This window comes from Camarhynchus parvulus, chromosome 17, assembly GCF_901933205.1.
Source record: "Camarhynchus parvulus chromosome 17, STF_HiC, whole genome shotgun sequence".
Taxonomy (NCBI): domain Eukaryota; kingdom Metazoa; phylum Chordata; class Aves; order Passeriformes; family Thraupidae; genus Camarhynchus; species Camarhynchus parvulus.
In genome coordinates, this window is record NC_044587.1 from 11249850 (window position 1) to 11271197 (window position 21348).

The 21348-nt window shown below is 58.4% G+C and overlaps 4 protein-coding genes across 12 annotated transcripts; 2 read left to right on the forward strand and 2 right to left on the reverse strand.

Moving 5' to 3' along the window:
* The first annotated feature begins 291 nt into the window (after positions 1 to 291).
* CLIC3 (chloride intracellular channel 3) lies at positions 292 to 3040 on the forward strand. Its single transcript, XM_030961279.1, has 6 exons — positions 292 to 339; positions 1233 to 1342; positions 1700 to 1825; positions 1965 to 2071; positions 2372 to 2547; positions 2879 to 3040. Exons 1-6 carry the CDS (start codon positions 304 to 306, stop codon positions 3038 to 3040), a joined length of 717 nt encoding a protein of 238 aa, XP_030817139.1. The 5' UTR covers positions 292 to 303.
* Positions 3041 to 3864: 824 nt separating this feature from the next.
* On the reverse strand, positions 3865 to 6952 carry PAXX (PAXX non-homologous end joining factor). Of its 6 annotated transcripts, none has more exons than XM_030961283.1 (7): positions 6190 to 6952; positions 6048 to 6108; positions 5882 to 5916; positions 5564 to 5754; positions 4957 to 5025; positions 4403 to 4496; positions 3865 to 4288 (listed from the first exon to the last, which is right to left on the reverse strand). In XM_030961283.1, the coding sequence occupies exons 1-7, from the start codon at positions 6273 to 6275 to the stop codon at positions 4249 to 4251; spliced, it is 576 nt and encodes a 191-aa protein (XP_030817143.1). In that variant the 5' UTR covers positions 6276 to 6952; the 3' UTR covers positions 3865 to 4248. The 6 variants fall into 6 exon arrangements, 4 of the variants coding, with proteins under 4 accessions (XP_030817143.1, XP_030817142.1, XP_030817145.1 ...); XM_030961282.1 differs by having other exon boundaries at positions 3873 to 4288; positions 4957 to 5028; positions 6190 to 6947; XM_030961285.1 differs by lacking the exon at positions 4403 to 4496 and having other exon boundaries at positions 3874 to 4288; positions 6190 to 6945.
* On the forward strand, positions 5565 to 8033 carry TMEM141 (transmembrane protein 141). 4 transcript variants are annotated; one of them, XM_030961288.1, is made up of 5 exons: positions 5802 to 6395; positions 6500 to 6566; positions 6678 to 6761; positions 6938 to 7069; positions 7694 to 8002. In XM_030961288.1, exons 1-5 carry the CDS (start codon positions 6249 to 6251, stop codon positions 7771 to 7773), a joined length of 510 nt encoding a protein of 169 aa, XP_030817148.1. In that variant the 5' UTR covers positions 5802 to 6248; the 3' UTR covers positions 7774 to 8002. The 4 variants fall into 4 exon arrangements, with proteins under 4 accessions (XP_030817149.1, XP_030817147.1, XP_030817146.1 ...); XM_030961287.1 differs by having other exon boundaries at positions 5566 to 6395; positions 6500 to 6761; positions 6938 to 7018; positions 7694 to 8033; XM_030961286.1 differs by having other exon boundaries at positions 5587 to 6395; positions 6500 to 6761.
* Positions 8034 to 9535: 1502 nt separating this feature from the next.
* On the reverse strand, positions 9536 to 20895 carry ENTPD2 (ectonucleoside triphosphate diphosphohydrolase 2). The gene is made up of 9 exons (XM_030961280.1): positions 20515 to 20895; positions 14708 to 14825; positions 14067 to 14217; positions 13283 to 13442; positions 12963 to 13190; positions 12378 to 12644; positions 12068 to 12187; positions 11656 to 11790; positions 9536 to 10646 (listed from the first exon to the last, which is right to left on the reverse strand). The coding sequence occupies exons 1-9, from the start codon at positions 20623 to 20625 to the stop codon at positions 10446 to 10448; spliced, it is 1491 nt and encodes a 496-aa protein (XP_030817140.1). The 5' UTR covers positions 20626 to 20895; the 3' UTR covers positions 9536 to 10445.
* Positions 20896 to 21348: the final 453 nt, after the last annotated feature.

The window sequence follows — 21348 nt, forward strand, 5'->3', positions numbered from 1 at the left end:
TCAGGATCCTGCTGGGGCACAACACAGGTCTGTGCCCAGTGCTTGTCGTCATTCAAGCAGTGTGGGGTGGTTGGGGGTACAGGCAGGAGTGGCAGCAGCTGGCAATGCCACCAGCTGCATTACCGGCCTGGGGTTGGCAGCAACCACGGTGGCAGGGCCCCACAGCAGGGCGTCCTGTCTGTGCCATGGGGCCAGGCGTGGGTGGGAGCGGGTGCACCCTGAGGAGGAATGTGGGCTGGGAGGGGCCGTGGTTTCAGCTGTGGCACTTAGACTACAGCAGTGCAGCAGCCGCCGCCGCGCAGCATGGCCGAAAAACCCCAAATCCAGCTCTTCATCAAGGTGAGGGGGGTCCTCAGGTCCGTGCCCCAGGCCACTGGTAGCTCTGGCAACCAACTCTGGCAGTGCTGTGGTGGGGTGGCTGGGCTGCCCCTGTCCACTGCAGTGCCCAGATGTGGGGCACTGGACAAGGCAGGGGGGCAGATAGCGGGCAGCGGGTCAGGCACTGGGTAGGCAATGGGGCTGACAACAGACAGTGGGGCAGGCAGGGGACAGCAGGCAGGTGGGGGGATAGGCAGCAGAACAGGCAGCAGGCAGCTCGGGCTCTTCTCCAGGGCACACTGCTTGCGGCTTCCTGCCCTGGAGGCACAGGGGCTGTGGGGGCTAAACCTGGGGAGGTTGGACCAGGTTCCCCCCGAAAACAGGGCCCAGCAGGCCAGCACCGCAGCATCTGCCTGCACCTGCCAGGCCCTTCCCAGCCACCACCTGGCTAGGGCAGTCTGTCTGGCTGTGCAGGCCAGGACAGAACTCACATGGGACTGTGGCTGGGGTTGACAGGGCCACCAGTATCTCTATCACCTTCCTCTGGCACATCTCTGCTGCTGGACTGTCCTCTGCTACTGCCACCCCTGCTGCCACACCCGCTCTCAAGCTCTTGTCCCGCTGACACTGTGAGGCTGCCGCAGCCTGGAGGTCCTTGTCCCCAGAGGGTGCCAGGGCCAGCACTTGCTGTGCCATGTGGCTGCTCTGGGGTATGGCACTGAGGCTCAGCGAGCAGGCAGGGGCCAGGAGCTGGCACCTTGCCAGGCACAGCAGGTGCCATGGACAGCAGCACAGCTTGCCAGTCTGGGCTGGGGCATGTGCCCTATCATCTTCACCCTGTACCCTCTGGGACAGACCCCACTGAGACCATGCCAGGGCGAAAGGGCAGCTGAGCTCTCCTTCTGTGCCCACAGGCAAGCGAGGACGGGGAGAGCATAGGGCACTGCCCCTTCTGCCAGCGGCTCTTCATGGTGCTGCTGCTCAAAGGGGTGCCCTTCACCCTCACCACTGTGGATGTGAAGAGGTGAGTGGTGGCCCCCTCCCAAGGGGTGCCAGCCCTGGGGCCAGGATCATGTGCAGGGTGGGAGGTTGGTAGGTCCCCAACACTTTGGGAAGGGATGTGAAGGGTGGGGCACTATGGGATGCATGGAGCTTTTTGTACCTCCCTAGGAGACCACTGGTGCTTGGGGGAGGTTGGCAGGTATTTCTTTGGCCACACACTGAGGCAGGAGGGGCCTGAGGGCACCACCTTGTGCACCAGCCCACCAGTACTCCCTTTGCTTGGGACACGTGCACAGTATGAACACACACACACAACACACACAGTGCCCTGCAGAACCCTGGACATGCCAGGCATCAGTGGTTTACCCATCTCCCACAGGGCACTGGATGTGCTGAAGGACTTCGCTCCAGGTGCCCAGCTGCCCGTCCTCCTCTACAACAGCGAGCCCAAGACTGACACCATCACCATTGAGGAGTTCCTGGAGGATCAGCTGAGCCCGCCCATGTCAGTGGCTGGTGCTGCCTTGAGAGGAGGAAGGGGGCCCCCTAGAGAAGGGCTGGACAAGCTGAGGGATGAGGGGGCTGACAACACATGAGCCTGTCAGCCTCTGGTACCTGCCTCAGCTGTGCCCATATCCCCGCAGGTGCCCCAGTCTGGTCCCACAGTACCCGGAGTCAAGCCTGGCTGGGAACGACATTTTCCACAAATTCTCTGCCTTCATCAAGAACCCGGTACCTGCCCAGGACGAGGGTGAGGAGCGGGTTGGGGAGCACCCCATGCAACCTCTCGGGTGCCACACCCCAAAGCTTAGCCTGGTCACACTGAGCTTTCCCAGTCCCCCCACCCAGTCCACAGTCAGGTCTGTCCAGGCACTACCCTCTCCACATGGGCCAGTGTGGCTATGCCAGGTCTCTGTGGGAGGGCAGAGGCAGGTGCCACCCTGAGCCAGGTGGGAAGAGGCTGACAGGTGCTGCCTGGACACCTGGGCTGGGCTGGCAGGAGGCCACAGCAGAGCAGGGCTGTACTGTGACCTGGCCACCCTCCCTGCAGCGCTGCAGCGGAGCCTGCTGCGGGCCTTGCTGAAGCTGGATGAATACCTGAGTGCCCCTCTGGAGCACGAGCTGGCCCAGGACCCCCACCTCCGGGTCTCCCAGCGCCATTTCCTTGATGGAAACCACCTCACACTGGCTGACTGCAACCTGCTGCCAAAGCTCAATATTGTTCAGGTAAGCTACGGGCATCCCAGCACCGTGCCCTTCTCCTTTCCCTGACATCCCTATGCCCTTACTTTCCTCTTGGTACCTACAGCAAGCCCCTGCTCCTTTCCCAGTTGCTCCCAGTTCTGTGCTCCCCAGCATTCCTTTCCCTAGGAGTCCTGCCCAGCACCATGCCCTCCCACAGATCCCACTCCTCTCTGCATCCCGAGTGCCAGCCCTCCACCGTGCAGTGCCACGAATGTCCCTGGCTCCCTGCCACCCTTCCTAGCTGGTGCCTGCCCTGGTGGTAGAGGCCTCCTTGGCACAGTGTCAGGCAAGTCTCCCCCGTTTGTACCCACAGGTTGTGTGCCAGCACTACCGCCGCTTTGGGATCCCCAAGGACCTGCGGGGCGTGTGGCGGTACCTCAACAGTGCCAGTGAAACCAAGGAGTTCAAATACACCTGCCCCAATAGCCAGGAGATTATACAGGCCTATCGTTCCGTGGTCCGGGCACCGCAGTGAGCCGGGCACGTGCCCTGGTGGGTGCAAGGCCAAGGCTGGGGTCAGGCAGGAGGCAAGCGCCCACCCTGGCCCTGCCTGCAGGGGCTCAGGAGAGCTCTGCCACTCGCACCCAAATTTCCTCCGCTGGCACACAGGTGCTGGCAGCAATCTGCAGTGCACTCAGCCCCTCTTGTGCCACCCACCCTTCCTCACAACCAGGACAAGCTCTGTGGCCCCTCGAGCATCAGGATGAGGGCAAAGGGGCATGGCCACGGGCACCATCGGTGCCATAGCTGTGCCCAGCTGAAGGCAGGGGCAGAGTTGGGGACAACAAGCTGCCCTGCAGCCACTTGCACAGGCAGGCAGACTGTGTCACCCACCTGGGCAGCAGGCACCACAGGGTGTCCTCACACCAGCACCAGGTAAGAGGACCTGGCACAGCCATAGAGACCTAGGAAGGGAGCTGGAGGGGGATAGCACAGGCAATGGACACAGGTCAGCTCCCCCCAGAACTCACTATTAGGAAGCTCTCAACAGACTTGGGGGTTGTGAAGCAGGGAAAGCACAAGCTAAGCTTCAGAGTTCCTGGAAATCAATAAAAGCTTTGCAAGTAAGACCAGCATGAGTCTGGAGTGACCACCCCAGCAGCTCCTCCCTCACAAGGCTTTGTACTGACATCCTCATCTTCTGCCAGTACCCAGTAAGGCAGAGCCCACCCTCCCAGCTCTCCAGAGGGGTTGACCAAGTTCTAACCACACACCTGTCAGCCCACTTGCAAAAAGCTGGCAGGGAAGGGAACTTCTCTGAGGCCCAGACATCTGGGTTCAGCTGAAACAGGCCCAAGGCTTCCTGAGAAAGAGAGAGGCAGAATGGACAGACGCACCCAGAGAGAGCAGCTGGCTAAAAACACCTTTACTGGCAAGAAGCAAAGCACAGGTGATCTTTCCATTCCACGGTATTAAAGCTCCAAACTCCACCAGTTCATGGTGAGGTCAGGAGCTGGTCCCTGCCAGCAGGGAAGAGCTGCAGGGGATAAACCCACTGTGCTGGTGTCCCCTCTGCTCCATCTGTTCCCGCCAAAGGGGAAAGCTGAGGGGTGGCTGCCAGGTACTGCTGCCTCTGTTGTCTCCCTGGGTTGAGGAGCTCAGCAGTTCCAGAACAACAGGGACACCTCCTCGCTCAGACACAGGGGTCCATAGGGCTGTCATCAGGGCACAGGACAGCACCCATCAGGAGTCCTCGAAATTCACTCCAGATGGCGCCTTCTTGCTGGAAGGAGATGGAGGAAACAACAGAGTCACAAGCGCCAAGCCCTGCTGCCACATTACTTCAGAGCAGAGCCCACAGGGTGCCCAGTGAGCAGCATCCAGCCCCAGCACTGACCTTTTGAAACCAGGGTTAATGAGAGACTCCCCTGGTACCTTCCTTTTGCCTGGCAAAGCTGAGCCAGAAGCCTTACTCTTCCTGGGGCTGGGGTCTGCCTCGGTCAGGAACAGGCAGGACACAGACTACAGGCTACCCAGAAGCTCTGGCTGCCCTGCCAGTCCCTCCACGGCTAGGGGGAGCCTCCGGGAGCCCAGCCTGGCAGGACCAGCAGCCACAGAGGGCAAGAAAGGGGAAGACTTGGCCTCCTCTCCCAAAAGGAGCCATGGATCCACACAGCCTCCAGTCTGGAAGCACAGGAAAGCCTACCCTCCTTCCGAGGCTGGCAATGCCCAGCCTTTGACCTGAGCATCCCAGACACCCTGAGAGCCACCACACTAAGCCCTCCCCCTGCTCTGCCTGGAAGAGCACCAGGACAAGAGGTGGCTGCCAGCAGCCAGAGCTGAGGGCACTCAGAGTGTCCTGGAGAGCACATGGATACAGGACCAGCAGCCTCCAGGAGGGAGAAGACAGAAGATTGCAGGAGCAGGGCAGGTGCCCCTGGCAGTGCCTACCTGGCAAGAAGAGCTGCTGGCTCCGGGCAGCGTTCTTCTCAGGGCTGCAGGAAGATGCTAACGTCTCCACTGCTACAGAGACAGGAGCCAGAGCCGAAGCTTATAACAACGCCCCCTAATTCCGCATGCAGCACTTTAAGCCTCCCCCAATGAGCTCCCTCCACAGCCAAACTGAGCCCCATTCTCCTCTCAGCACTTCCATCCAGACTGCTGTTGCTCCAAAATCTTTCCAGAACTCTCAGACAAAGATATCTATAAGGTGACTCTGACATTCAGGATGCTAGTGTGGTGCTGGCCAAGAAAAAGGGCTGTGTTTCCACACAGAGACATAGCACTGTGTCCACCCGGCCCAGGCAGGGTCTCTTCTCCCTGTGGAGGTCTGGTGCAGACCCTTGCCAGCTTTGAGAACGGGCCAGCCCCAACAGGGAAGTGACGGGCAGCAGCTCTTCTGCCGGTCTACTGGGACCGGTGAGAAGAAACCACCTGGGGTGAAGCCCTCTCCTGCTGCGGCTGAACAGGGGCACCTAGGGCACTTTAGGTGGGGGTGATGATCCCATGAAGCTGGCAGGAGCTGCTAGTCCTCCCCTCTTCTAAACCCACCACGGACCTTCCAGGCGCCTCTCCAGGTTCTCGATGCAGCCGGCCATGCCGAAGACCAGCGCCTGCAGCTGGCTGCGCGCCTCGGCGGCGGGCAGCTGGGCGAGGGCTAGGGCCGGGCACTGCGGCTCCTCCGGCAGCCGCAGCGTGGCCGAACCCGGGCCCAGGCTCAGCGCGGCGGCTCCGTGATCCAGGGCGGCCCTGCGGGGAACGGGGATAAGGGGAGCAGGAGAGAGAGGGGCTCCGGGCGAGGTGGGGCCTAGGGTGGGGGGAGCCCGGGGAGAGAGGGTGCCCGTAGCGAGGGAGGTCCCAGGGCGGCGGCACCCACCTGAGCATCGCGCCGTGCTCCTCCGGCGGGCACCGCTGCAGAGGGAGAGGAGGAGGAGAGCGCGTCCAACACGGCCTAGCCTGGGTCCAGATCCATCCCTGCCCCTCCGGCACCCCGGTCTCAGCCCCGGGCTCTCCCGCCTCCCCCTGTTCGCCCTGGTACATACAAAGCCGAGTGCCGGGCAGCCACCGAGCTCCCCGGCCCAGACCTCCATCGCGTCGGTCACACTGCGGGAGGAAGCAGCTCAGGCCAGGGCTGCTCGACCCCCGCCCGCCCCCCACCTGCTCCTTCTCCCGCCCCGCTCTCACTAGACGGCGCCGTCGGGTCCGCAGTAGCAGAGGAACCGGCCTGACCCGGTTCGGAGCACATGAAAAGGCCCCGCCGGTTCCTCCATGGCCGCGGCGGAAGGGGCGGGTGGCAAGGGCGGATCCTGGCCCGGGCCGGGCCCGGCAGCCTCGCCATGGTGAACCTGGGCGTGCGGCGGGTGGAGGACGATGTGGCTGCCAAGTACCCGGTGCGCCCCGCGGGGGACGGGCTGGGGGGCCTGGGGGTGCGGGGGGGGCCGGGACTGAGAGGGCCGGGTGGGCCTCCGGCCCTCGCGCTGATGCCTCCCCGCAGGCGCTGCAGCAGTACGCGGCTTGCCAGTCTCACGCCTTCTTGAAGGGCATCGGCACCTTCTTGGCAGGTACGGGCCGGTCCAGCCACCCCGGCATCCCCCGGGCTGTCCTTGGCCGCTCCGCGGGGGCAGCGAGGACGTCCCGGCCGTGTCCAGTAACCCCGGCCTCGGTCTTGGCAGGCAGCGTGGCCGCCTTCGCGGTGCAGAAGATGGCGCGGCAGAAGCTGCCGTACAGCCTGCAGTGGAGCCTGCTGTTGGCTGCGGGTAAGTACCCAGCCCGAGCGGTACAGAGTGGTGTTTGCCACTGTTATGGGGGATCGTCTCTGGCTCCAGCCACCTCCCTGTGCCCCGGTCCCCCGGGCTCAGGAGGGTTCGGGGCAGCAGGTGCTGTCCCCACCGTGGTGCTGCTGGCACTCCCAGGAGCACCTCGGCCGCCCCAGCTGCAGGGTCCCTCGGAAGCTACGTGGTAACCAGAGCTGAGACGCAGAAATGCTCTAACTTCTGGATTTATCTGGAGACAGGCAAGTCCCCACAAGAGCTCGCTGTGACTGGTGGGGTGTCTCAACCCGCAGGTACAGTCATATCTTCCTACTGCTTTGCCTGAGCTTGTTGTGCCTGGTTCTTCCCTGCTGCAATAATTACTTTGCTGTCTTGTAATTTAGCTGGTGACCGTGTCATTGCCAAAATCTCATTATAAGTCCCACACTGGCACCCTGCAGCCAAGGAGTGGGAGCAGGAGCACCCATGGTGGGTGGAGCTCCTTACCTAGTTTCATGCCTCCCCTGTCCCTCTGTGCACCCGGCACAGTGGGTTCCTGAGCAGGGCTTGTGATGTGGGCTGGGTGCACTTGCTGCTGCCTTCTGCCCTGCCTGCTTTGGGTATTCACAAAAGCCAGCACAAAAGGCTCATTTGCTGGAAGAGGAAGGAGAAGGTAAGGGCTGGAGAGAGCAACTGAGGTGTGGAGGGATTTGCTGCCCAGTAGGGTGGGTGGAATTGGAGGGGCATCAAGACAGCAGCTGCTGGACAATTCTCATTGCTGCTCGCTGCTTTCTCCCATACATACCTTGAGCTTCCAGAGCTAGGCCAGCTTGAAGAGGCTTTACGTGCTTCACCAAGGCTCTGTGGTTCTTTGCCCACGCTTGGCAAACCCACCAGGGTAGTTGGAGGTCCAGGGAACTTGTACTTTCTTGTTGCAGAAAACCTCCCTAGTGCAGAAGACAGGGACGGCGCTGCAACACTGGTGAGGAGGAACAGGTACGGTGACGTGGTGGAGTAGCCAGCAGAGCATAGCCTGCCGTGCCTGTGTCCCACTTCACCCCTTCCTGTCTGCCCAACCTGACACTGCCCATGCTGCCTGTGAGGGTGGTGGGCTTGGTGACACTTATGGAAAGCTCTGAGGACTTGATCCTGCCAGAGAAAGCATGGTGGAGGCACCTCAGGGATTCCTGCCTGCCCCATGGCCTCTGCACATTGCACTCGGGGTACAATAAAAGTTGCGAGCTGAATGCACTTGTTGTGGATGAGGTGAAGGGCAGAGCAGGTGGTGGATGTCAATGTGAGGCAACCTCTGCAGTGAATGTTGGAGCAGAGAGCTCTGGTCCCTCTGTGGTGATGGCAGTCACAGTCAGTACTTGGATTGCTCTGAGACTGCAGGTGCAGACCGGTCTGGTCTAAGTTGTGAGGGTAGAGCGGTTGCTGTGTCACCTGTTTCCTGAGCCCAGCCAGTCCCCATGTCCCTTCCACCACAGCAGCAAGGCTTTTCATACCTACCTGAAAAGGCCTGAGCTGAGTCCCACAGCTGGCTGGCCTCTGGGGTGTTCCCTTTCCCTGCAACAGAGCTGACCATGTGCCCACGGCCCCTCTCTGCAGTGCTCACCTGTCACTGGCTAGTCCCAGATTGCCCATCCAGATCCATGACTACAAGGTAATGATGCTGTCTCAAATCCCATGCACACAGTGGGGCATGTGGGGTTTTTCCATGTCAGACTCCAAGTCTTGACTAGGTCAATTGTCTGCTCTTGGTGGACGTCCAGCTGATTCAGCTGCAGCTGAATTTCTTAGAAGAGGAAACTCAGCCTGAATTCTGGGAGCTGCCCAGGTTCCTAGAGCAGTGTTTCAGCTTCAGGAACCAGAAGTGCCTTCTCCATGTGAGATACATAGACAGGCCCTGAACATCACCACAGGAGGGAGTCCCTGTGCTGAGGAGATGAGCTTGGGGAGGAAGCTGAGCTTGGAGGTTCACAGCATCCTCTGAACTGGAATCAGGTTTGCCCTGTGCGGAGAGATGGGGAGCAGCCAGTGGAAGAGCTGAAAGCCAAGTGCTGCAGGGAACAGGTGTGTTAAGTCAAGCATGGTATTCCAGGAGTTCAGCTGGAGCAGGGAAGGGTGTTGGGAAGCAAGCAAACCCACGGAGCAGAGTTGGTGCTGCCAGCAGGAGCAAAGAGGGCAGTGAGAAACTGCAGCTCCCTGCAGCCATTCCTCTCTAGTGTTCGTGGAACATGCAGGGCATGGGAAGGCTTCCGAAAGGATTGGAGAGCTTGGACCAGTCCCATGCAGCTGCTGAGCACTGCAGTGTGTGTCCTGGTGTCTGAGCTGCCAGTGACTGCAGCAGCAAATGTGAGCTGCTTTGCTGCTGCCCTTGAGCACCAGAGCTGGGCCCTGGCAGTGGAGGCTGCTGGCAGGTTGTTTTGCTGGAGGCTGTGGCAGTGAGGGACAGCTTGAGCTGCCTGCTTCTGGCTTTGGGATGACTGTGCTGGAGCACTGGGGAAGCACAAGCTTGGTGACTGGCTGGCTGGAGCTTGTCCACCTCCAGGTGGGTCTGGGTCTGGCGTGAGGTTTCCAGCCCACCTTGGTCTATTTGAGGTCATCTCCAGGCTGGTAGAGCACACAGAGCTGTGACAGTGTCTCAGCACTGGACAGGCTGCAAGGGCTGAGACCTTTGGGCAGAGCCTGACCTGTGGATGTGGGTGAGGGGTTCTGCCCCCATGGGACAGCCAGGCTGAACTGCCTGTTGCTAATCACAAGCCACTGAGCCATAGTAGTGGTTACAAAGGTTTATTTCAGATTATTAAAAAAAATCAAGCAAAACCAAACCTTCTTCATGTTTGTACATCCCTGTTCATACTCAATTGGAAATGAAGGTGCATCCTCCTAACTGCCTGGTGTGGGGTGATGCCAGGCTCAAATCTCAGTGCAGAGCAAAGCCCTACAGTGTGGGAGCCTGTTGGCTCTGTGCCAGCATGGCCATGCACCACAGGGCTGCAGGAACCGGGGTGTGCAGGAGTCTTTGGATGTGGCAAAGACAAGTCTGGCATAGGAACCATGGCGGTAGTGAAGGCATTATGCCTGGTTGTTGAAGTGGGACCTGGAAGCTGCCATCTTCCCACATGTGGTTGTTGCTAAATCCTTACCCAAAGCTGAGGCCAATGGCCAACGAAAAGACCTTATCTTCAGGAAGGTCACTGGGGTTTGTACATCAGACAGAAAGACAACGTGAGCCCAGAGCTCCCCAGGAGGCAGGGCTGATGCTCCAGGGACAGGCTAGCAAGGTTGGCAGTTGGCTATAAGGACTAGTGTAAGTAATATTCCCCATTCATACACATACACATGAAAATTAATCCTGTTGTTGCTTGGGCTCATTGGCTCAGTTCAGCTCAGCTCTGGTGGCAGAAAGATGCCCTAGCTCTGAATGTCCCATTTCCAAGCCTGCTCCAGGGTCCATCCCTGAGTAGTCCAGCCCTTCTCCCACAGGGCCAGTGATCCTCTTCTTCCTTTCCCGCAGCTAGAGGGCAAAGGGAAGGCAAAAGGACACAGCTAATCTTCTGGGATGGTGTCAGGTTTTGGAGGAGGACATTGAGCACTTGCCACATCCCAAGCATTCAGAGCATGGAGCCTCCAGCAGGTAGGATGGTGCTGGTCCTGCAGATATGGCCCACCCTGTCCCTGCCATCAGATTATGCTGGACTTGCTGTGCCAGAGCAGGCAGATAGCAGTCACCAGGGATGTCAGGGTGGTGACCACGAAGAGCAGGATGAGGATGACCCAGTAATTGTACAGCATGCTTTTGTGGGAGGAGGGCTTCTCTGCCGGGATCATGTTGGTGAGGTTCAGCATGTAGCCCAGGGCCCAGCCAATGGAGGTTTCTCCTGCCTGTGGAAACAGCATGGCATGGTCACCATCCAGCCAGCCCAGCTGCATGGGCCTCAGGAGACCATGGAATCATGGAATCACTGAAGTTGGAAAAGACAACTAAGATCATGGAGTCCAACCAGTAACACCAGCACTGCCAAGGCCACCACTAAACCATGTCCCCCAAGTGCCACATCTGCACATGTTCTAAATCCCTCCAGGGATGGTAACTACCCCATCCGTGGGCAGCCTGTTCCAATGCCTGACCACACTTTCCATGAAGTAATTTTTCCTAAAATATAACTGAAACTTTCCCTGGCACAATTTGAGGCCATTTCCTTGTCCTGTGAAGTGTTACCTGCGAGAAGAGACCAATCCCTGCCTGGCTACAACCTCCTGTCAGGGTGTTATAGAGAGTGAGACGGTCCCCCTTGAGCTTCCTTTTCTCCAGGCTGAGTTCCCCCAGCTCTTTCAGCTGCTCCTCATAAGACTGGTGCTCCAGACCCTTCTGGGACAGCTTCAGTGTCAGCCCAAGGGAGAAGAGTGTGGGGGAAGCCGCAGCCCCCTTGAGCCTCTGCTTGCCCACAGGTCCAGCCAGCCCAGGGACAGAGCAGTGACCATCTTGTGCACAACTGGGCTCATCCCCTGGGAGTAAAACCTTGTATGCTCATGCCAGTCCTGATCTCCTTGCACATCCTATAGCGTGTGCAGACAAAAGTACCTCCTGCCCTCAGGTAACTTCCCAAAAAGCCTCAGCAAAGCATTGTTTGGGATGGCTGGTGTCTTGAGAGCCAAGGAAGGGCTGAAGGACCTGATCCCATGACCACCCCAATAGCCAGCTCAGCTTATTTGTTTCCATCCCCTAGGAGATCCCTCCAAAACCTGAGAGTTCCATCCTGCCCCTGTTCACTGAGATCTTCCTTTATTCTGCTTTGCTCTTTTTCCATGAGGGATCATCTCTCCTGCAGGGTTCTTTGGCCTAACTCCAAAGAGATCCCATGGGAAGGGGATGGATTTTGGTGCTACCCACCTTCTTCTGGAAGGCAATGTTGGGGAAGGAGTGGTTGTTGAAGCTGTAGCCTTTGGTGGTGAGCAAATACACAAATGTGCTGACAGCACAGTAATCTGGCAGCCTCTTCTCCAGTTTTGGGGCTTTCAGGAGCAGCTGGGTGGGATGCACAGAGGGAAAGAGAAGAGAGGTCAAGCCAGCAATGGCCAGGCTTGTGTCTGTGGCCTGAAGCTTAGGGTGGTTACATCTGTGAGGACAAAGCTACCCCTACCCACCTGAGCCCTCTCCCAGTCCCATGCAGGAGCCATCAATTGCCTTCCCCCTACTCCACTGGTGCCTGGAAACCCCATGACCTCCAAGGGCTTCTCTCAAAGCCTGGGTGATACCCCACATGAAGCAGCCCCCTTCTTCCCATGATGCCCAGGGAGCCCACCTCACTCCAGCTGGTGGCACAGATGGTCTCTGCAGCATCCTTCAGGTCGCTGGGCAGGTGCACGGGTCTTCCCATCACAGTCTGTATGAAATCCACCGTGTAGAAGAACGCAGAGAAGGCCTGATGGAGGGAAAGGAGCAGCTGTGAGACAAGCTTGGAGTAAACTCTGATCATGAGCAGACACTCTGGCCGATGTGGTGGGCACCAACAACTGCTGTTGCAGAGCTGGAGGTCTGATTTTGCTGCCACATGATGCTGGGGAGCTGCCCGGCCAGCAGCCGAGTCACCATCCTCCTCTTAGGGGACTTACAATGAAGTTTCCTGAAACCTTCGGCTGGAAAACACCATCAAAGGAGCAGTGGGAGAAGGAGCAGTTGGTGAAGTCAAAGAGCTTGCTGACATGTAGAGTGCAGAGGTTCCCATTCCCAGTGCCGACCAAGGTAACAGTGGTGTTGAGGGCAAAGCTTGGTCTCTCCTTCTCCGTGCAGGGGCTGTCATAGATGCTGCTCAGCAACAGGCTCTTGTTGTAACCCATAGGCCAGCAGGGATGGGAGACAGTTTCTTGGTATCTCTCAGCCTGCCAGAGGAGGGACACAGGGGGTGCATGAGCTGTGCACAGCACAGTTTCCCCAGAGCTTGAGCAGCCAGACACAGAGCAGTTGACAAAAGTGTCTCAAAATGGCTTGGGGTGTCTTGGCTCTAGCCAAGAGCTGCATCATCTAATGGAGATAGTGGGAGAAAGCCCTGGGAACACAGGAAAGGGTTGGGGGCAAAACACAAGTTGGCTGGTAAAGGTGTGCAGCTGGTCCAGGGCTGAGGGACAGTGTAAATACCGAGATGAGGGGGCAGCTGTGGGGTCATGACAGCCAGCATCCACATCAAGCACACACTGTACCTGGAGGAACTTGGAGAGCAGCCTCTTGAGGACCTGGTCCCTCCCATAGCAGAGGAAGCTGTGCGTGTACACTTTGTATGCCTGGCCATACAGTTTCAGCATCACCTCATTTCTGGGGTTTTCAATCGTGTCCCTGGTTTCAAAGGTGATCTGTGTGGAAGCACCTCCAAAGTCCATGGCCCCCAGGCTCTTCTTCTGAGGCTGGATCCAGTCTCCGAGCCATCCACGCTGAGCCAAGGAGGACAAGAGCAGGCATAAGCATATGAGGAGCTGCCCAGCCACCACAGCCATCCCACTGGATGTCACTATCCTCTGCTCACCTTGATGAAGTTCTCCAGGAGATAGTTTGCAGTGACCCAGCCAAAGACCCCTTCCTCTTCCCCTGACAGGATCTTTGCTCCCCGGAAATCAAAGGGGTATGTCTTCAGTGTGGCTGCTACAGCTCTGAGGACAGTGTCCGATGCCTGTGGGTCCGCAATGCTGTGGGCCAAGTGAGAGGGCGGAGTGACAGACCTATGCCACAGTGCTGCAGAGCCCTCCCTGTCCCAATGGCCCTTGAAGGCCAGCACTGCCATAGCAGGGCCCAGGAGGAGAGGTGAGCCCTTGCCTGGGTACTCATAGGCATGTCCCAAAAAAACACTAGCTAATTCCCCTTGTCTCTGCTGGAGAAGGTAGGTAGCAGGAATGAAGTGTGCTCCTCACTGCTGGGACAATGGAATCCATCCTGCCTGGGCTGAGTGAGGGAAGCACGACTCCTCCCCCGTGTGCTTTTTGAGGCGTGTTTATTCTCACTGTGTCCCATCAGGCTGGCAGTGGGTGCAAGGGATTTTCTTCCTAGCATCCAAAAAGTCTGGGTGGGTTATCCTGGTGCTGGCCCCTCCACCAGCCCCCACTAGCACTGTGCTGGCTGCGCCCTGCAGCCTATATCCTCCTCTGAAAGGCAGGACCACTTCTGCAGCGGACACAGCACTGGGCAGGTGGGTGGTCAAGAGCTGTGCTCAGCAAAAGGGCAACACTTCAGCCATCCTTCACCACCTCCACCCCTGCTGTGTGTAGCCAGCTGGCATGTTAAAGTGGCACAACAGGGCCCCCCTGAGCACTCACTTGAGCAGACGCATGCCAGCCGTGGCACCAAGGTAAAGCGGGGTGCCTGCATGCTTCTCCTTGGGCACATCTATCAGGGCCTGGTTCAGGCAGTGCTTCAGGCTTGTCCCAGCTGCCAGAGGGTTTGAGCTGTAGCTGGAGATGCCAGGACCTGTGAAGAGGAAAAAGCATTGCTCCCTGCTGGTGAGGGGATGATGCTCAGTGGGAAAATGCCTGGTGAGCAGCTTTGCCCCTTCCAGGCTGTCCAAAAGGCAGTTTTCTGTGGGCGTGGAGCCATCCAGGGTCCAGCCACATCTCTCTGCCCACGCTGCATCCTCTGCTGGCTGACAGTCTGGGAAAGGTTGATAAATGGAGAGTGAAAGACTGACCCTGGCTCCTCACTGGGCTAGGCAGGGAGCTGGATTGTTCCCTGGTGGTTCAGTACCTGCCAGGAAAAGACAAACCAAAGCATGCACAGCTGCAAGCCTTGGGGGGAGTTGGGAGACATTTTAGGAATAGAGCTGAACCCTTTAGAACATGTCACTACACTGGTGAATACAGACGGAGGCAGCTGGGCATGGCACGGGCACTCACACCATGCTGCCCTGCCACAGGGATGCAACAGACACCGCCACCAGCCCCGGACCTGGGCAAGCCCTTACCCTCCACATCACACATGCTGTGCTCGCTGACCACCCCGGTGTCATTCTCCTTGTCTGCAGGCCACTTGTAGATGAACATGGCGGTGTGGGAGGACCCAGCGTCCAGCACGATGCCGTACTGCAGGGGGAAGGTGGTGGGTCAGGCCTGGAGGCTGAAGGTCCCCTGGGTGCTCCAGCCCTTACCAAGGGAAGGCAATGGGGCTCAGTGCACAACCCGTCCACACTCTGACCCTCAGTCCACACTCCTACCCTGTCAGTGCCCAGCAGCTCCCCAGTTTCATCTGGCAGAGGCAGGCTTTGCCCAGCCCAGCCTGGCACTGCTGGGCCCACACCTGCCCAAAGAGGGCACTGCCTGGCATGTGACTGGGAGTGGGATACTGGCCATTCTGGAATGCTATTTGGAACATCACAGGGCTCTAGCTTTTTGGGTAAGGGGACGCCGTTGCGTGCAACTCAGGGGCTCCTCCTCCACTGCAGGTTACCATCACTCCTGGCTGCCTGCTGAGCCATGCTAGCCAGTCCCTGGGACTGGTGCTGGGGAGAGACACCTGAAATGGCTCCTTGGGATGCTCTTGGCCAAAGAAGGGCAGCCAGGCCCCTCATCCCTCCTGCCCTTGTATGGCTTGGCTATTCTCTGGCTATAAATAACCCTGCTCCTCCTGCCAAACAAGGTTACCCAGCTCCCGGGGGGGGGACACCATACGTGCTGCCTGCAGCACCCCTGGGCTTAGCCCTCTGCCTGACCCCTGCTGCCCGTGGTCTCGGGGTTGCCCATGCTGGCCCCCACTGTGCCCCCTCAGGGCTGTGAGTATGGGGGGAAAGCGAGGCAGGACCCAGAACCATCCCAACTGAGCATCTCTGGGGTGAAGCCATCTAAGGCTTAAACCTCCTACGAGTCTCTGTCTGCTCCTGCCCTACCCAGATTCAATACAGCCAAGGGCTGGAGTAGGCAGCTCCTCTCCCTGCCCAGAAGCCACCCCAGCCCTGCCTGCCATGGGTGCCCCATGCTACCCCTGTCCCTATTACCTGGTTTTCACCAGCTCAGGCAACAGAAGTGTCAAGGACACCCGAGGTCCCCACTTATAGGTAGCCTCAATTACACCATGAACCCATGGCCCTGCACCAGTGGTACCTCCTGCTCCCTCAGAGGACCATCTCACATAGGTGACCCTCCCAGACTCACCCAGTGATTTGCTCATGCCCTGGGCCAAAAACTACAAGCCAGCAGAGAATCCCCCTCTGTGGCCAGGCTGGAGCAGTGGAGTAGCTTCAGCTCCTGACAAACACTGCAGAGAGGAGGAAAGAGGCTGACAACTCCCCCCAACACCTCTCCCCAGCCTCCTGGGCTGGGTGCTGGGGTGAGTGTTCCAGGCAGGCTTAGAGGGCTCTCAACACCCTTTTGCCCAGCATGTGGCATCCCAGTCCGTTCTTGACAGAGCAACCTCTGCCTTGCCTTGCCTCCCTGGGATCCTGTCACCCCTGTGTCCCCAGATGAGCAGTCACTGACCAAGCACAAGAGAGTCTGAGAAGGGTCCAGCCCTAGGTCCCCTCTGTCCACCTCAGTGGCACATGTGCCCACACCCTCTGTAGTCACCATGCAGATGTCTCCGATTTGCTCACAAGGCACTGCATTACCCCAGATATCACCTGCAGTGACAGTAGCAGGAGCAGGGTGACAAGGCTGTCCCCATCAGGAAAGCATCGGTAGGTCATCCCCAAACTTGGGGCTGAGCACAGCCAAGACCCTAGGAGTAGTCTCCAGTGCGGAGATGCCATGGAGGGGCTGAAGTCCACACAGAGGGACAAGGTTGGAGACAGGGATATCTACAGGGTGGCAAGGGCTGAGAGATGCTGTAGTATGAAACAATAAGGATCACCTGCAGTGCCAGGGGTACCTGGGGCCACCCACCAGGAGTGGGGGCAGCCTGGGAGGGGGATGCTGGGGATGCCAGACTCACCCCATGGCAGGAAGGGACATGGCCACATGGCTGGCTCTAGGGTGAACAGGAGGAGATCCACCACCCATGACAGGAGGAAGACTGTTTTCCAGGGTTTCTTCCTGCCTTCAGCAGGGCTGACTTGGCTGTGCCCCACTTCCCACCCCATGGAGAGCTGGTACCAAGATGTATTCATGGGGGTACATACCTGGGGTGGAGTTGCACATGTAAAGAGATGCACAAATGTATGTGCACATGTGCATGCATATATGTGTGCATGTGGTCTACATGCTGCAGGAGTGTGCATGTTTGTGTATGGGTGCATGGGCATACAAAGGTGTGTGCAACTTTAGGGGTGGATGTTTACACGTGGGTGTGCACAGGTGAGGTGTGCATGCACACAGGTGCGCCAGTGTGTGTGCACATGGGTGCACGTGTCTGTGCACACATGCATTTAGGAGGGGTGTGTGCATAGGTGTGCGTGGGCACACATCCACATTGCGTGCCCAAGGAAGTGCAGGCAATGAGAGGCAGCGCTGAGCCTACACCCAGAGTAAGCCCCACGCAGAGGTGACATGTTGGGGTGACAACTGGGGCAGGATGCAGAACTGGCTGTGCATGTAGACACATCCTAGTGCCCTTTGCTACCAACACCTGTGGGTCAGGGTGGGGGTATCTCGTCTTGGACCCCCAGCGCATTGCCACCAGGTGTGGAGTGGTGGGTGAGGGGCATCCTGTGGGTCCCCCAGCCTTGGCAGTGGCAGCAACAGCGCTTGGCCTGGCTTGAGGCAAGGTGCTGCAACACGATGGTGCTGCCTCTGCAGAGAGTGTCTGGTGAACTGCTACCACAGCTCACCCCACAGCCACCCCAGCAGGAGAGGAGTCACCGCAGCCTCATGCCAGACCCTCCTGAGGGCACTGGATTTGGCACCCCAGCTTGTCCCTGTGGAGAAGACATCCTTGCCTGGGAGTGGTAAGCAGGGGTGAGAATCGTGCGCATGGTGCACGAAGGCACCGAGGCAGACATGGGCAGCCTAGTGTGTTCCCAGTGATGAAGAAACGTCATCTCCTCCAGTCCCAAGGGTACCTCATGCCTCCAGCATTCACACAGAAATCATGAATGGGATAACCTACAGTGGTGTGCAATGGTGCCAGCCCCTGGCCCCAGATCCTGTCCCTGTCTTAGCTTCTGTCCCTGCCTAGAACCTGGACTTGAGCATCGGAGCCACTGCATTCCCCAGAGCAGAGTGTGCTGCTGTGTGGGTCTGAGTCACGGCTGAGCCATGGACATGGGCAGGTAGGTAGGCTCCAGGGGCCTACAGGTGGGAAGCCCCAGGAGGGAGGATAAAAGCCCTCCCCGACAGTGATTTGCAGTGTAAGTGCGGCCCTCAGCTCTGCCAGCTGAGCTGCCCCGTGCTTGCTAACAAGTACACTGCAAATGAAGGCTGGGGAGACACAGGGATGCTCTGGCGCACTCCCACACCAGCACCTGGCTCCCATCACTCCTCTCATCTGCCTTGGCATGTTTGCCTACTGGCATCCAGGGCTTTGGCAGGGCCTCATGCATGTGGGACAGTCCCCATCACCAGCATCTCCTGGTAGCACAGGGATTTTTCTAGCAGAACCCTCTGACTAGACCCTGGTGATGCTGCAGGCAGAGGGGACACAGAGAGGTCTCCATTGTGGCCCCACACTGGGACAGTTTTCCAATGCCAGCCCTATCTCTGCTGCCTCCTAGGTCACCCATGGTCCCAAGGGCTCTGTTCCAATGCAACATCATTCAGGCCAGCCCCATTCAGGGCTGCTCAGTCCTGAAGCCCCTGCAGAGGGGGCACAGAAGACAGTCATGTTCCCAAAGGCCATGCATGAGTAGTGCTTGGGGCTCCTGATCAGTGTATGGCTCTGCCCAGGGGAGGAGGCAGATGGGGACATTGAGAATGCCCCATGTGCTGCTGCCTGGCACTGTGCTCCATGGCCATGCCCAGGACTCCAGCCCCCATCCCACAGGCCCTCCAGGCTGTCCCATGAGGGGCTCATCCCTGGCCTCCCACCGGTCTGCCTTTCTGAAGGGTGGTAAGGTCATGCAGCACTCAGGTTTTGCAGTAGCCACAGCAGCCACAGCAGCCACAGGACGTAGAAATTGCCAGAGATACATTTGCCAAAAGAAGAAAGAAAAGGGCTGTCAAGAGCAGGCAGCAGCTCAGGGCAGTCAGGCCGTAACCTCCACTGCAGACCCATGAGGGAAGGATCAGTCCCTCAGCAGCAAGATAACGAATCCAGGGTGGTTTTAGGGCTATATTCCATACAAAGGAACTGGAAAGGGAAAATGTGGAGCTGTAGTTCAGCAGTGAACAGCACTATCCAGCAGCTAATGTGGACTGAGTCAGCAAGGACCACATCTTGTCCAGGCTATGAGAAGATGTGCCCAGGGTCTCCCATAGCAGGACCGACCTCTAAACTACGCGGGCATCTTTTGGGCTGAGTTAAAATAACACAAAATTCTGCATTGTCAAAACAGCGCTGGGCTTTGTGTGAAAGCAAGTCCTTAGCACCTTCCTGGTGCCAGCCTCATGGAACAGGCACTGCTGGACACTGAAGCACACACCATACTGGACCTCAATTGCACTTGGCATATCCAGGAGCACTGAGTCCCTGGGCCAGGCCTTGTGCAGAGCAGGGTCAGGACCCAGGTGGGTGTTCGGGAATGCTTGGTCCCAAACTGCAGCAGTGCCTGCAGACTAGAAGGTGCTAGCACTCAGAGGGAGAAAAAGCATCAAAAAAGGCACAAGAAAAAAAGTTTCTGAGAATTAATTTGGTTTAAAACCAAAGGTCCATCTTGGAACCAGGGAGAAGAAAGGCTTTCCAGGCTGATCCAAGTGCTACATATGGGGGTCTTGGTACCGATCTAATTCCTTCATGTTCCAAAAGATAAAATCCACTTTGAAACTAGCTCAGAGCACTGCCCAAGATGGCCCAGCATGTGGTAACAGGTGGACAAAAAAGGTGTCATAGAGAGGGAGTTAAAAATTGGTAGTTATATTAAGAACAAAAAAGGTCATCTTGGCTAAGCCTCCTTGTCTTCATTACATCTGACAAACCCGGAGAGAAGGCAGCAGCACATCTGGCATGCAGGCTGGCTCAGAAAGTTTCCAAGTAAATTGCTTGGGATGAGAAAAACGGGGTTTTAGATGAAATACTTTTCAGGACAAGAGCCTGGGACTATTTTAAAACAAAAGACTTGTCCTACAAAGGGAGTACTTGGCCAAAAAGAAATTGTTCAGGAACCTCTTTCATCATCCGAATTTACGACAAAAAAGGAAAAAGAAAGCAGCTTGTATTCAAAGGAAAGTGCATTTGTCACCCAGCAGGACTGGCTCAGGCAATGCAGTGGAGCCCGGGGAGATGCTTGGGTGCGCAAGGAAGCCCTGGCCCAGGCAGAGCAGCAGCAGATGCTGACTCGGCTGCTCTGACCTGGGGGGCCGCTATCTTTCAGTGTGTCCAACGGATTCCCCTCCCAAAGCGCACGTCCCAAGGCACAACGGATGGACGGCCGAGGGTCCCGCAGCCGGTGGGTGCCGCAGCGGAGATGCCATGCAATGCGTCTCGCTACTGGGGCAGCTCCGTCCCTGCGCACCCGGCGGGGGCTGCTCCCTGCGACCCTCCCCGCAGATGAGGGACCCCTCAGCCCTGGCGCCTCCCGTGACGCTGAGGATCCTCGGATGCCGGCGTCTCTCCCCCACCAGTATTCCCGCACACCGAGAATGCCGCACACCGACGTGCCCACGGCGGCTCCCCCAGCCCCCGGCAGCCCAGGACCTCCCGGCGCCCGCCGCCACTCTGCGCCCAGTCCCCCCGCGCCGCCCCGCTCACCTTGAAGCCCGGCGGGCCCCGTGTGTCCCCAGAGCCGAGGAGGAGGAGGAGGATGCCCAGTAGGCAGCCGAGGGCCAGAAGCAGGAGCAGGGCGGCCAGGCGGCGGGCCATGGCGGAGCCGGGCAGGTGAGCGGCTCGGCAGCGGCGGCGGCTCCTGCCGCTCCTCCTCCCCCGCCTCCTGCTCGCCCGCCTCTCCCGGCTGAGTCACGGCCGCTCCGGCCCACCCGGGCGGGACGCCGGGCTCCGTGGCACTGCTCGGGGCGGCCCGGGCTGCGAGTCCTGCGGCTGTCCCGGACCCGCACTCAGATCTTCCTGCCCCCTCCGCCCCCGGACCAGACCGATCTGCCTCCCTCAGGCACGGTTTTTTTGTCCAGGATCAGCCCCAGCCCGGCCCCTCAGGCACCGCCCCGGCCCTAGAATCAGCTTTGTCCCTCGAGCATCACAGCTACCGAGTGGGCTCAGCTCAATCCTGTCCCTCCTCCCTGGGCACAGCCTGTGTCCTTGGGATCGGCCCCATCTACCCCTCCGGGCAAGGTCCTTGACCCCAGGCTCAACCCCATCCTGCCCCCTCCCTAGGGCTTAGCCCTTAGATGGGTTCAGTGGGATGTGGGAACCTCCTGAGATACAGAAAAGTTCCAAGAACCTCTTATCTACAATGATTAACAGCTGTGGTTGTGTTCCTGCTTTTAATCATCACAAGAACTTCGTGACAGCCCTGAGAAGCCCAGATGTATATTGAGGCTGTTTTCAATATGATCTCAAGTGAATAATGTGATGCATTTGCATAGGGAGCAGTGAGCCAAAGGAGGTTTGGTTCCTTCCTCTGAGAAGGAC